Genomic DNA, 14478 nt, shown 5'->3' with positions numbered 1-14478 from the left:
TGTTTCCCTTTGTACTGGAACAGCTTGTAGCGTTTGCAAGTTCCTCTGGTTTAGCTAATATAAGTGAAATAAAAAAGCTATTCCATTTTTATGTTGTACAGCTGGTATCCTAAATGTTTTACCTCCATTATTCACAATTCTCTAAAATTACCTTAAGCTTAGTCTTGTGTTTGCAGTCCACCATTAAAATAATACCATACTATTTTTTTCTTCAGAAACCTACTTCAGCTGAAGAAATTAATGATTTTGAGAGTTAAGGATTTACAAATCTCTTAATTATTATAGGGACACCACCCCACCCCTCTTTTTTTTTTTTTTTAATTAATGTTTGGAACCAGGATAGTTTCTTCTCTCGATACTGTAGCAAAGGGGAGATGATTGAAGAGCCTTTTAAATAAGCAGCTCTTGGCATGCAGCTTCCTTAGATGTTTGCATGATTTTGAAATGTGATTTGAAATGAATGTGAGGTCAATAGCTTGAATCTGTATTTCAGAGGGTTTTTTTGTTAAGTGTTTTACTTGAAAGAGTTCATATCTAAGCTCTGAAAGGCAATGTTTTCCTGGTGAATTGTGAATTAAAGAGTATTGAAATTTGCTTTTGCCTGTTAAAAGTGAATTTGTATACTACTTTTCATCTTTATTTTAGAGCTTTTTAAACAGAAACACAACAAAACACCCAACATGCCTGACAGACCAATGAAACCATGACACTTTCTGTACTTCTTGCTTTTTTTCTGCATAGGCTTATATTTTAATATTTTAATATTTTGAAAGAAAAAGTATGATACAAAAGTAAGATTGATGTTAAAAGTTTGTAAATATTCCCATTTGTCCTGTGTTGTTGTATTCAGTGTTTAAATTAATCTCCCCTCCTCTAAAGAAAAAGACTGATTTCTGGCCTTTGAAGCAAACCATGAAATGAAGCAGGTAATTGCACTGTCCCAGAGCAAACCAGGATTTTGAGAATTTTGTTGTGCTTCTGCTTCATGTGTGGAAAAGTTTTCTGTGTTAGCTGTGACCCTGGACAAATTGATTGACTCAAAAGGTTTGAAGGCTTAAGGGCAGAGTGGACCCCAAACTTTGGCAATTCATCACCATCACTCATCTGCTTTTAAAAATCCCTGGATGTGACCTAGTAGCCTCGAAGATGTTCTTTGCCTACTGCTTCTTACAGCATGGGGCTCAATGGATAGAACACTTTGTACTGCTGTACAAGCAGTCATCGTGGTTTCTCTGTTGAATTTAACACATAATTGAAATTCTTTAGTGGATTTCCTGGATATTTACTATGTATCTTTGAAAAGGTGTCTTTTAGTAGGTTACAAAGTATTTCTCACTAAGTGGCTCTTACCCTGCATAGCTTTATTTCTACATCTGGCTTGAGTCCAAATTGTTGTTGGCCTCTGATTTATGTTACTGACCCATTAAATGTTTTTTTCATTGCCATTTGCTTTCCTTTTTCATCATAAGTGTAAGTCCAAAATGATGATCCTTTGATACACTCAAGATGCAAAACCTGACTTTATTTAAGTGCTATGAAAATACTGTGAAGCTTTTCTTGGTTGTTATCATTTTCCTTGTAACATCTCTTAGTTCAAACTAAGCCACTGTATGGAGAGGTAACTTAAAACAGCAATGTTTTTATGAAACTAAAAAATTTAATAACATCCAGCCTTTAAAGTAATTCTGATTATACTTGCAGTTTTACTTCCTTACCCTTGTTTTCAAATTCTAGCATGATTTTACTGCTTATTCTCATTACATCTGAAGTAAGTAATTTCTATCCATGTACTTCAAAAGTGAGGACTGCAAGCCTATAAATAATTTTGACTTTGATAGCATTTGATTTTTTTATAGCTTAAAATCCCCTATAGACTAAGGGGGAGAAAATAGGTTTGAATTGAGGGATCAAAGATTAATTTTTTGATCTATATCAAGTGTGTTCTCTAATATATATTCCTGGAAAATAATCTTTGAAAAATCTTATATTCTAGCTTTTCTTTAGGCATAGTTACTTGATGGACGTAGTGGTCAAAGACTGATGGATTAGCTTTCAGTCCTGTATTGCATAATTTTATAAAAGCTGAAAACAGTCAAAATAAGTCTAATCAGATCTGAACTGATCAGATCAAAGATATGTCTGGTCTAGTATCTCACTCCCAACAGGTCAGTAACAGATTGCATAGACATGTAGGTACGAATCTGACATGTAAATAGCAGTACTTCCCTGGCATGTTTTGTTAACATCCATAAATTTGTATTTTATGACCTTCCTCTCTATTTTTGCCGTTGTCACTTAAGCATTACCTAGTTCAGAAAGAAGACCCATAATGCTATTTGATTCCTCATGATATAATTCCCTAGAATACTTGATCATTTTTCATCAGTTACCATATCTATGGTTTTCAACCAAAATATGTAGTTTAGTTTTTCTCTGAGAAGATGCAATCCACAATCATGTGTACCTGTTGTAAAATTTAGACTTTAAGTTCGGAAGTTTATGGCACTTAACAAGACTTTATAACTATCATCTTCTTTGTTGTTGTTATATTTTTCTGTTGTTTCTTTGGTGGTTTTTGTTTTGTTTTTGTATTTGTTCGTAGAGATGAATTCCATGGTAGTAATGCCAGATGGGCTCATGGCTGTTTGTTCCTAGATTTAAGTTAGAATGTATAAAGCCAATATCTTGTTCATGAAAATTCCCTCTGAATTCAATGAATAAAATGTGGCAGCTGACTCTTGGAATTAAATTACCATCATTGTCGTATTTGCCAGTGGCCACAATGTTCAAGTGCCTACTGTGTGACACGTTGTGACTTTTTAACATTATTGAACTTCATTAGAACTCCTATTTGTTCTTTTTGTATTTTGAAAAAACAATTTTTTCATGTAAATGTGAAGCTAATTAAGGTAATTAATAATTCATAGAAGTATATTTGTTTGGGGATTGATGGAAATTGTTTTGATTAAGAGTCCAGTGGAAGTGGAGGAGTAACAGCTGTTTCATGTAACTGCTAACTGAATCATTAAATAAATGTGAATGGTTTCATTTGTATGGAAAATTGATAGGGACAACTGTTTTTGTCTTGTCTCTTCAATGAGCAACATGTGTAATTATTTTTCCAAACACTTAATTTTACTTGGGTTTTTTTTCAGGATGGATTAGATGCTTTGGTATACGACTTGGATTTTCCTGCCTTAAGAAAAAACAAAAACATTGATAACTTCTTAAACAGGTGTAAGTATTTAATGTTTCAGTTACTAAATGACAAAAGACTATAAATACCAGCAAAAATATAAAATAAAAGCAGTTCTAGCTTTTTGAAAGGCAACTAGGGATTTGGGGTGCATTAAGGTTTTGGGTGCAAGTTGTTTTAAGAGTCTGACTGTTTATTTCCTAGTGAGAACTGACAGCTACCTATACAAATCTAATCCCCAGCAATTGAATGTCCAACTTTGTTGCCACTGTAAATGGCATTGTTTTCAGAGGCACAAAGCCTTTTAAGAGAAAGGCGTGTTATCTTTGTTCTTGGCAACCTTCTGAATTCCCATAACTTGCATTGTGATTTCATGTACTAATATATCATAAGCAATTAACAGTAAAATGACATTACATGTATACAGTGTCAAGAAATTGTATTAAAAATTTGTTCACTGACAAACTGGAGTCTGTTTTGAGGACTTTTTTCTAGTATAAAAGGTCTCTTCATTATCCCATGAAATTCTTATACTGCATAGCTGCCGTATTTACATGTGCATGCAGCTGATGTGTCTGCAGAATTCTCTGTATTTACTCTATATTTTTCCACTACCAGATTTCCTGCACGTTCTACTCGGTAATAACATTTGAAATGAATAAAGTTGATTTTTTTTTTAACAGAAGTCATAGATCTGTAGTTTTTGTAATTAAAAAAAAAAAGAGTCAAGTCTTTTCTAAAGACTGCCAAACAGACAAATTCTGGAAATCATGGCAGAAATGTTTGCTGATTTGAGATTTGCTTCTGCCTGTGGACTGAATGGGCAAGCTTTGAAATTAAACTAATGTTGTTAGAATTTTTACAGGCTTAAGCATCTCAATTAAATGTTGTACTAAATGGCCTTTGTGGCAAATACAAAATAATTTGACTAAAGTAATTTTTGTCTTTGCTTCGCTGAAATGTATGTTTGTCTTTCTGTTTCCAAGTTGTTTTCAAATAGTTTACTTCATGCAACTGTAAGCAATGATAGTGAATTTGTGGGGTTTATTTTATATAATTCCCCATTTGTGGGAATATGAGTCCACTAGATCTAGTTGATGGCTCATTTGCACGTAAGCTGGTTGCTGAAGGGCCTAAGTTAAAATGTTCTATTTAACTTTTCACAGTTCAAACTATATTTGATATCATACACGGAGTTACATGCACATTTTGTATACTCAGTTATTTACATAGGAGGTGTGGTGAAACTCTTGGAAAAAAGAGAAGTTGTATTAGGCAAAGGAAATACTCATTGCAACAGATAATTTGAATGTAATTTTTATGAATAGTGAAATCATTAGTGAGTCTCAAAAGAACTTCACTTTTGCAATTGGGGCTGAGTGAAGGAAAAGAAAACTTACATTTACAGTCTGCTAATTAATATCTTGTAGGTGTAAATTATGTACTGTGTAAGATGTGACCTGACATAATATGAAGGTGAACAGACCATTTAACTTCAAACTTTATTTCACTTCAGACTGCCTTTTGAACACCCATATTGCTGTGTTTGCTGAAATATGAAAGCAAGCTGTGGATGTGCTAGTAGTGGCCTTAGAGGGAACTGTGAAGTCTAGTTTGTCTCAAATTTCTATTTTAAAAAAATAAATAGACATGTAAGAACATTTTCATGTTTGTTTTAGTTCTAATAGAAAACTGTTTAAAATATTTTTTTTGCAGTATTAGCTGTCCAAACTGTTTGTACCATTATTCTAGAACGTCTTTAAAATAAATGTCTAGATTGCAAATAAAATAGGAGTTTGCTTTCTTTGTTTTATAGAGTGATTGCTCCTCTTATTTTTCTCTGGTTTACACTGTGTATTTGTGGAGCCTCCAAAATCTGCTTCTACTGCCTAAGGCTGTGAAGGTTATTTTTGCAAATGTAGAACCTTATTATAAATTTTCTACCATATAGAATTACAAGAATAAAGAAATCAATATTGAAGATGGCTGAAAGCCGAACTTTGCAGCAGGGACTCAGTTTATTTTAAGACAGCATCTAAGCTTATAATCAAACTTCAGGTCAAATTGGAGAATGTGGTCTTTTGCCATCGGAGCTACCCCACCTGTTCATACAATGTAAGCTGGCCGGGTCTTCCACTGTTAGTGGGAGATAAGGAGCTGCCTAGATCTTAGTATATGGAGGTCAAATTTCCAACACTTTTTCCTGTAACATATTGTCTGAAGATAATCAAGTGTTAGTACGTCTCTCAAGCAGTAAATTGCAATTTGCAACTGCTCACAAGCCTGTTTTACATTATTTAAAAATCCTTGGTTTAGGTTGCTCTTCAGATGTATTTTCCTTAATTCTCTTTTGGCCATAGGTGAGGCTTGTGATTGAAAACTGTTTAAAAGATTCATATTGTGCCTAGCTTTGTCTTGCACCAATGTCAAGATTTTTCATTCAGAAGTGGTGGATCTCCTGTTGTGAGATTACTAGGCAGTAAGTTAACAATAACTAGAAAATTGTTGTCATAAGAATTGCTGCATTTTAGTTCCATGCAGTCTTACTCATCCTCCACTATAGGTCAGTTTTCACCAGGGGAAAGAAGGCAATGCATTATTTTTTAAATTACTGAATATTTTGATCCTTGTGCGAAATAATTTGTCAGAATTTACAATTTTAATATACGTTATTGAAATCAGCTAGTGGTATGCTGCATTGTAAAGGGATGGCTTTACATTAGACAGTAATGCCACAGAGTATTTATTCAAATGAAGCTGTATTTGTCCCTGTTGCAGTAATGAAGTCTTACTGAATTCTAATTGTACATATGCTGCTTTTGTTTTAGATAATGGCCAGTGTAGGTTAAAATTGAATGGTAATTTTCTGTTGTCTGCCTCATCATTTTTTTAAAAAATATGAACTTAGAAAGGACATTTCTCCTCCTTTCTCTTCCCCTGTCCTTTCTAAACTTTGCTTTTAGGCCTAGAATATTATTTTTGAAAATAAAATATCGTTGCAATGTTTATTTTATTAGAAGCATATCTGTTTTAGTAGATGTTCCTTGCTTTTCAGAATACTGAAGCATGAAGCTTTTCCATGCAATCTCATGCCAGTGTTGACCCACGTGGATTAAAATAGACTGTTTTAATCTTTGACCAAATTTGGAGTTAGAATATCTGCCCACTGGGAGTTTGTAAATTATTGTAGTTTATAGAATGACAGGTTTATATAAATAATTGCAATGATTCCCACTGCATGTTTTAAATTAAAATCTACTTTTTTGAGTATTAGGAATAATAAAACTGCAGAAAACTGAAAGCTCATTTTTTTAAAAAATAGTTTCTTCAAGTGTCTCATGTGTGTACTTTATGATACTTTCTCAGATGTATTGCATATTTATCCAGAAATAATCTTTTTATACTGATCAGCTTACAAGCAAGTTCATGCTGGATATGAAATTTTTATGTAGCTTTTTTTGCAGGTGAATATTCTTAAAGAAATTCCCACATTAAGATCTCCAGTAATTTGATTGTACAGTAGAGTAATTGCATTAGGTTTATGTCAGGTTTTAGTTACTATGGTAATGAGAATGAGGTCATGCATTCTGCAGAGAGGTTTCCAGTAGGAAGGTAGGTTCAAAATGAAGACCTCTCTTTAAGCAGCACATCTTCCAATAACTATGAAAAATTGAAATGACATTAATGTGTTTAATTAAATTGATTATATATGAAATGTGAATTTTGTTTTATGTAGATAAAGACACGGTAAATAAAATGAGAGATCTGCGCATGAAAGCTGAAGATTATGAAGTGGTGAAGGTGATCGGTAGAGGGGCATTTGGGGAGGTTCAGTTGGTAAGTTATATTTCTATTTGTACATTTGAATGTATTTGGTAGTATTTGCTTGTGTATGTTTCCAAATAAAGTGTTCAGAAGATGCAGTCGTATAATATTAAAGCCTTTAGCTTGGTGAAATTTTGTTTCATGGAGATGTTTTTGGGAATGTCATATTTCAGTACTCTCAAAGTGCAAAAGTACTTGTTTTGCATTGTAGTCATGCTTCTCTATTAAAAAAATATGGAATGTGTATTCCTCATAATCCAGAAAATTAGCCTTTGCCACTGTATACATAGATACTTGAACAAATCTTCAGGACTAGAATTTCTGCCAGTTCAGGGGCTACACCAGATTTTTGTGGACATAGTTAATCACAGATGAGAGATGTTGTGTGTTGTTTGTGATAATTAGCAACTAGGCTTGTTCATCCTGCTTTATTAAATTGAGAACTGGTGGGAGGAACTGGAAGTATGGCAGCAAGTATACATGTCTGCTAATGAACTCTGGAAAATGCTTATAGTTTTAACTTTATGGTATTTATAGTTGTCCTTTTAAAGACACATACCTACAAATTACAAAGCGACTGTTATGCCTATGGACTTCTATGTTGAATAGTTCTAGCAAGTATTTTAAGAGCAATGCATATACTGTCAGATAGTGGAGTGTAATTATTCTATAGACCTACAGCATATAATTCTTTAAAAAAATGTGAAAAGTCTAAAATTTGTTAAATATTGATGCAGGAAAGTAATATATTCAGTGGTGTTCTTCATATGTTAATATGGCAAACTAATGTGTTCTGTGTCACATTTGTCTTCATAGGTAAGGCATAAATCCTCAAGGAGAGTGTATGCTATGAAGCTTCTGAGTAAATTTGAGATGATAAAAAGATCAGATTCTGCATTCTTCTGGGAAGAAAGGGATATTATGGCTTTTGCTAACAGTCCTTGGGTTGTTCAGGTATAGTGATAGTCTTTTTAAAATATTGTCATTATAGAATAGTTTTGTTACAACACTGCATGACCTGGAATTACGTTTCCATTTTTAGCTTCTCAAAGTCCCTTTTTAGTTGTATTGGTCTGTTAGGGAAATACATTGTTAACATTAGGAATGGTGTATACAACAAATAGCAGATATTGCACTTGCTTCAAAACTATATTTTGTTACAACATTTACAAGATAAGCTATTCTGTTTATTATTAAAACTCTTTGCCAGATACATATTGGTGAGCCTGCTCTGTAGTAATTCTTTGAGGCATGTAGTATACCAGAAAGATATGCTTAAACCGCAGCTTTTGTATATTCTAATTTCTGTGTGTATATTTGACGGCAAATTACGCCTGCTCTGGTTATTTTTTCCTCAGTTCAGTGTTACTGACAATTTTTTGGGAGGCATTGCTGCCTTTGAAGTTATAAGGAGCACGTCTGAAGCAATGCTCATGCATTGTGTGTGCACATGTTAACTTGTTCATTTAAACTGTTCTTACCCTAAAGTGTGTAAATTCTTTTGTTACGTTAGAATTAAACAAAATCATTCAAGATTTACCTAAGTCAAATAGGTAACTACATTAGTATCTGTCTGGGAGTGATTGTCCAGAATAGTACTTTTATGATTTTCAAAAAGTTTTAAGTTAGGAAACTTAAATCTACTCGCACTATTCATGTTGAACAGAGCATTGACAACTGTGAGGGAAATGTTTTTGCTTAATTGTTTAAAAATTAGGCTCACTTTCTATACAATAAATACATTGACAATAGAGCAATAAATATTTAGTGTTAACACAAATAGAATTGGGCAGATGTTTGCAATACAGTCTTTCATGTTTACATACTTGTCAACTAGCATCCCGGGGAATAAGGAAGCATTTTGTCCTCTTAGGCAATGAGTGTTCTTTGAAATGATCTCAAAACTTACTGCACCAAATATACTAATCTTAATTTGTAACCAGGACTCTACTCCTTCCATTTTAGTATAAAGGGATGGAAGATCTGGCTGAAATTTACTCTAGAGATTAATTCCTTTTTAGGAGGTCTGCTGGATGATGCAAAGTTGCTACAGTAGTTGTAGCAATTCTGTTACTCTTTAAATCAGTTTGTGTAGAAATTGCTTTGATTTCCAACAAGCAAAAGATTAAAGATAACTGGAACATTCAGTGACTTGTTTTTTGTTTATTTGCTTTTTACAGTTATTTTATGCATTCCAAGATGACCGTTACCTTTACATGGTGATGGAATACATGCCTGGTGGGGACCTTGTGAATTTAATGAGCAACTACGATGTTCCGGAGAAATGGGCAAGATTTTATACTGCTGAAGTTGTACTTGCATTAGATGCAATTCATTCAATGGGTTTTATACACAGGTGAAGAAGAAAAAAGTGTTGTTGCATAGTGTTATTTTATTCCTGGTGCTGCCAGAATGACTTCAGTAATTGTTTAGGCAGTTTTAAAATTTATGATGTTACTACTTCATTATTATTTCATAATTATTCCATCTTAGAACTTCAAAGGTTTTTGCCATCAGAAACTATGAGTCTGAGGTGATATAGTCAAAGTAAGGATTTTTAGCAAGCTGATGTTCCTCGGTTTGGGAAGTAATAAAATTGTCCCATTTTACCAAGAGATACAAGAACTAAAGTGGTATGAACATGTTGGCCCCCAAATGGTTCTTTTCTTTTGATTAGAAAAAGCTGTTTTGGGAATTTGACAGAAGTAGTATACACAGTTGGGAATTATTAATTCTCTGCTCTGCATTTGAAGCCTCAGTGACCCATTAAACAAGAATCTGTGAACAATGTGAGGAAAATCTCCCAGCCACGTGTTTCTTTGTAAGGGGCAAGATGGAAAATTGAGGTGCAGAGCAAAGGGACTTGGCTTAGTTTCATATTATGTACTTGCCCTAACATGAAATGTAGTTGGTTCTCAGATAGGTTGAGAAGATTTCTTTTGATAATTGAACTTTTATCTGTTGTTAGCTTTTAATTGTATTAACTAGGAGCAGAAGAATAGTTTTTTCAACAGAAAATACAGGAAGAGTTTGAGGAAGACTTAGTGTATAAATTCTCAATTTTTAATTTGGCCAGAAGATCAGTGTTAACACATACACTTTTGCAAAAAAGCAAAAGCAAAGCAAACCAAACTACTGATCTGTTGCTTGAGTAAGATCTAGAGCATCATTAATTATGTAGCTATGCTACATCTAATGGATAAATTATCTGGCTGAACGAACCATTTGTACACGTGTATTGCAAGGTTGAGAAAGCAGCATCAGAAGTTGCCAGCAGCACAGTGAGTTTTTCTTCCTAAAAATTTACATTATTTTGACACCAGCAGATTTTTTTTGTATTTGTTTACCCCTGGAGTTAGTCTGTTCAAATCTGAGGAATGAAAGGAAACTGATAAAAATGTGGGCCCACTGCTTAATGGGTCAGGAACCTAGTGACCAAGGACATGGAAACACCTGAGGCTGCCGCCTTTGCCTTGGCCTTCGTTGATAAGGTCTGCTTTCAGGCCTCTCAGGTCCCTTTGCCTAGTGGTGGAGCTTGGGAGAGTGAAGCATTACTGTGCAGAGGAAGATCAAGCTGAGTCCCAGTTATGCAAACAGAACATAGAATCATAGAATCATTTAGGTTGGAAAAGGCCTTCAAGATCATCGAGTCCAACCATCAACCATGCTCACTAAACCATGTCCTGAAGTACCCTGTCTACTCACTTTTTGAATACCTCCAGGGATGGTGACTCAACCACTTCCCTGGGCAGCCTGTTCCAATGTCTGACAACCCTCTCAGTAAAGAAATTTTTCCTAATATCCAACCTAAATCTCCCTTACCTCAACTTGAGGCCATTTCCTCTCATCCTATCACCAGCCACCTGACAGAAGAGACCAGTGCCCACCTTGCTACAGCCCCCTTTCAGGTAGTTGTAGAGAGCGATAAGGTCTCCCCTCAGCCTCCTCTTCTCCAGACTAAACTGCCCCAGCTCCCTCAGCCACTTCTCATATGTCTTGTGCTCCAGGCCCCTCACCAGCTTGGTTGCCCTTCTCTGGACACGCTCCAGCACCTCAGTGTCTTTCCTGTAGTGAGGGGCCCAAAACTGAACACAGCACTCGAGGTGCGGCCTCACCAGTGCCGAGTACAGGGGAACGATCACTCTCCTGCTGTCCACACTATTTCTGATGCAGGCCAGGATGCCGTTGGCCTTCTTGGCCACCTGAGCACACTGCTGGCTCATATTCAGCTGGCTGTCAACCAGCACCCCCAGGTCCTTTTCCGCTAGGCGGCTTTCCAGTCACTCTTCCCCAAGCCTGTAGTTCTGCATGGGGTTGCTGTGACCCAAGTGCAGGACCTGGCACTTGGCCTTGTTGAACTTCATACAATTGGCCTCGGCCCATCGATCCAGCCTGTCCAGATCTCTCTTTAGAGCCTTACATGTGTCCAAGGCACCAGGTGGAATGTACCAAGGGTTGTGAGGGAGCTGGCCAGTATCCTTATGATGCTGCTGTCTGTCACCTTTGAAAGGTTGTGGCAATTGGGAGATTCCTGATGAATGGAAAGAGGCAAATGGCACACCCATCTTGCCCTGAGAAGGGCAAGGAGGGGAGGATCAGGGGAATTGCAGGCTCATCAGCCTAAGGGCAATCTTTGGGTATCTTATGGAGTAAATTCTCAGGAAACCATTTCCAAGCATGTCAATGGGAAGGTGATTTGGAACAGCCTGCATGGATTTACCAAGGGTAAAGCATGCCTTACCAATACAAATGCCTTCTGTGATGAGATGATGGACTCCACTTATGAGGGGAGAGCAGTGTGTGCTGTTTGTCTTGACTTTAGCAAGGTTTTTGATGTAGCCAGATTGGAAAGATATGGTTTGAATAGGCAAGAACAAAAGGTTGTGCTCAGTAGTACAATGTCCAATTAGCAGTCTGTTACTAGCGATTCCTCAGAGGTTTGATACTGGGGCCAGCACTGTGTTTTCATTTGCAACATGAACAGTGTTCGGGTGAGACAGAAAGCATCAGTCATCAGCTGCCCAGCAGGACTTCATAGGAAAGGTGGAGCCGGACTTGAAGTTGCACACTGGAAAGATGCAAGGCAATGGATGAGACAAGTTGCAGCAAGGGAGTATCTAGCTATTCATTAGGAAATATTTTTTCACTATGAGGGCAGTCAAACAGTGGAAGAGAGTCCTAGAGAGGTTGTGGAATCTCTGTTCTTGAAAAATTCAAAACTTGACTGGATTTGACCCTAAGAAACCTAATGTAACTTTGAAGTTGAATCTAACTTTGTTAGCTGTACTTTTATCAGGCAGTTAACCAGGGTCTTACAAAAATCCTTCCTGATCAAAACTGTTCTGTGAGTATACTGATACATTTCCACTGCACTTCATTTGACAGTTATGGCCAGAGTTCTCCTTTGAAGTCCCAGAAACACACTTTCTCCTGAAATTTGTGTTATGCTTTCTTGATAATTGTTTCCTACTGTTATTCTGCTTCAGTATATTTAATAACATTGTATGTGCTGAACTTTACCAGTTACTTTATCAAAACTTATTTTCTATAACGGAAGTACTTTGTGGAAAAGGGCATAAGACAATACTCCTTTTGAGCCACAGAAAAATATTTATTCACATTAATATAATTCTGAAAATCACATCCATTTGTTCCCTTAAAATAGAAGTGGTACAGAGAAGAAGCTGTGTTTTCAAGGTCTGTTTGAGGTAGCTAACTCAGAACCAGAATGTTGTTGTTTTTTTCTGTAGCTGGATCCTAGCAGAGAGGTACTTCAATCAGTGAGTCTTTTTTTAGGAACTTGAGGTTCATGATTAATGTCTGGATTTGTTAAATTTGGTGGCTTAAGGCTGTATTCCCACTTCCATTGTAATTTTTTAAAATATTGTAGTGCAGCAGTGTATGTGTTGGACATGATACTTCGAGAAAGCAGAAGAAAATGGAGGAAGTAATGGTGCTTTCATGTTGGTCTTTTTCCTTGCAATGTTGCATCTGAAAAATAGTTGACTTTTTTTTTTCATAACTTAAATTGATTTATTTTCTTTTAAAGAATATATTTTTCTTCTTTCAGAGATGTGAAGCCTGATAATATGCTGCTAGATAAAGCTGGTCATTTAAAACTAGCAGATTTTGGTACTTGTATGAAGATGAACAAGGTAAACATATGTTTTTAATTTTGCTTTCCTGTTTGTGAAAGGAAAACAAAAGTGAAAAGAAAATACACTGAAAACTTTTTAGCTAGATGAGAAGAGTTGAAAATTCCAATCTGTTCCCATTACTATTCTTTGTGCATTCTATTCAATGACAATGTAGAACACATTCCTGGATGCATTGCTGAGGTAGGGACTGTATCAACTTCTATACTCTTTCCTAGAGAAACTTTCTGAAGTCAAGCCTTTGATTGTCTCTAGATCCTCTAGATTATTTCTTCAAGTCTTTGGTTATCAAAAGTTAATGCAAAGAAGTGAGATTATTTTTACGTAGTGTGTCAGAAACGAAAGAATCAAAACTGATGTACAAGTTGCTGAATGAATCCCAATTGTACTTATTAGCCATATGCTGATGTAGCAAAAGGGCAAATCTGAAGTAAACAGGTTAAAGGATGTTATAGAATTATTCATTTGTTTAAAATACATCCTGAGGTCACTAAAATAAAATATTTTGGAACAGTTTTTCATGTTCTGCAAAGCACTGTTCTTCCCTACACAAAACTCTGATTGGTTTTGTCAGTCTGCACATATATGAGGAAAACAATCTGAAATACGTGGTAGTTAGTAGAGTCTGTATAATACGTACATTATATTCTCAACATATTCCAGGAGCTTTGACTAAATCACTGTATTTAGCTGCTTTGCCATAAATAAAAGGCACCAACGAAAATTAAGTGGAAGTTATGTGTACAAATTCAAGGAGTTGCCTCAAGTCAGAAACAGTCCACTTCAGTGGAATAGTTGACACAAAATTTGGCTTTATTTTTGCCTTAATACAGATTTATCCTTGACTGATTGTGTTCTTAACAATGAGGAATTTTGAAATACAGAAAAACATTATCCTAGTGTTTAAGCTGTAAGTGCGAAAAAAGCAAAGAAAAAATATTACCAAAGTTTGCTGTATATTAGCGTTATCAAAGTAAACCTGTCTACAACACTTTACATTTTGTGCTGTTCTAAACAAAGCTAGCTAAGTAGTCTTGAGCCTAGTTTTGGGTTCCTCTAGTGTTTGAAAGAGAAAGGTTATTCTGTGGGAGAGAAACTGCTCAGCATAGGAGCTTAATTTAGGTGCATTCTGGATTTCCTGCATACACAACACTGGATTTATATTTGTTATATTTACTTAGTTGTATATTTTTATGCAAGTTTTTCTACTGATCCGTTTCTAGGAATGGCATAGGATTATTTCAGAAGTGCTTGAATGGCACTGGAAAGGGGTGCATGGTTGCAGCTTCAGCATTCTGGATG

At 35.6% G+C, this 14478-nt stretch overlaps 1 protein-coding gene across 2 annotated transcripts in view; it reads left to right on the top strand.

Moving 5' to 3' along the window:
* ROCK1 (Rho associated coiled-coil containing protein kinase 1) overlaps positions 1-14478 on the top strand; it is a 94296-nt gene that overhangs the window by 29437 nt on the left and 50381 nt on the right. For both annotated transcript variants that reach the window (XM_049829118.1, XM_049829128.1), the window contains exons 2-6: positions 3156-3237; positions 6933-7033; positions 7838-7975; positions 9202-9377; positions 13092-13176. In XM_049829118.1, coding sequence (XP_049685075.1) covers positions 3156-3237; positions 6933-7033; positions 7838-7975; positions 9202-9377; positions 13092-13176 — 582 coding nt within the window. The remainder of the gene's footprint in view (positions 1-3155; positions 3238-6932; positions 7034-7837; positions 7976-9201; positions 9378-13091; positions 13177-14478) is intronic.

This window comes from Accipiter gentilis, chromosome 2 (genome assembly GCF_929443795.1).
Source record: "Accipiter gentilis chromosome 2, bAccGen1.1, whole genome shotgun sequence".
Classification (NCBI taxonomy): domain Eukaryota; kingdom Metazoa; phylum Chordata; class Aves; order Accipitriformes; family Accipitridae; genus Astur; species Astur gentilis.
Note: the sequence above shows the minus strand (reverse complement) of the source record. Positions and strands in the feature narration are given on the sequence as shown.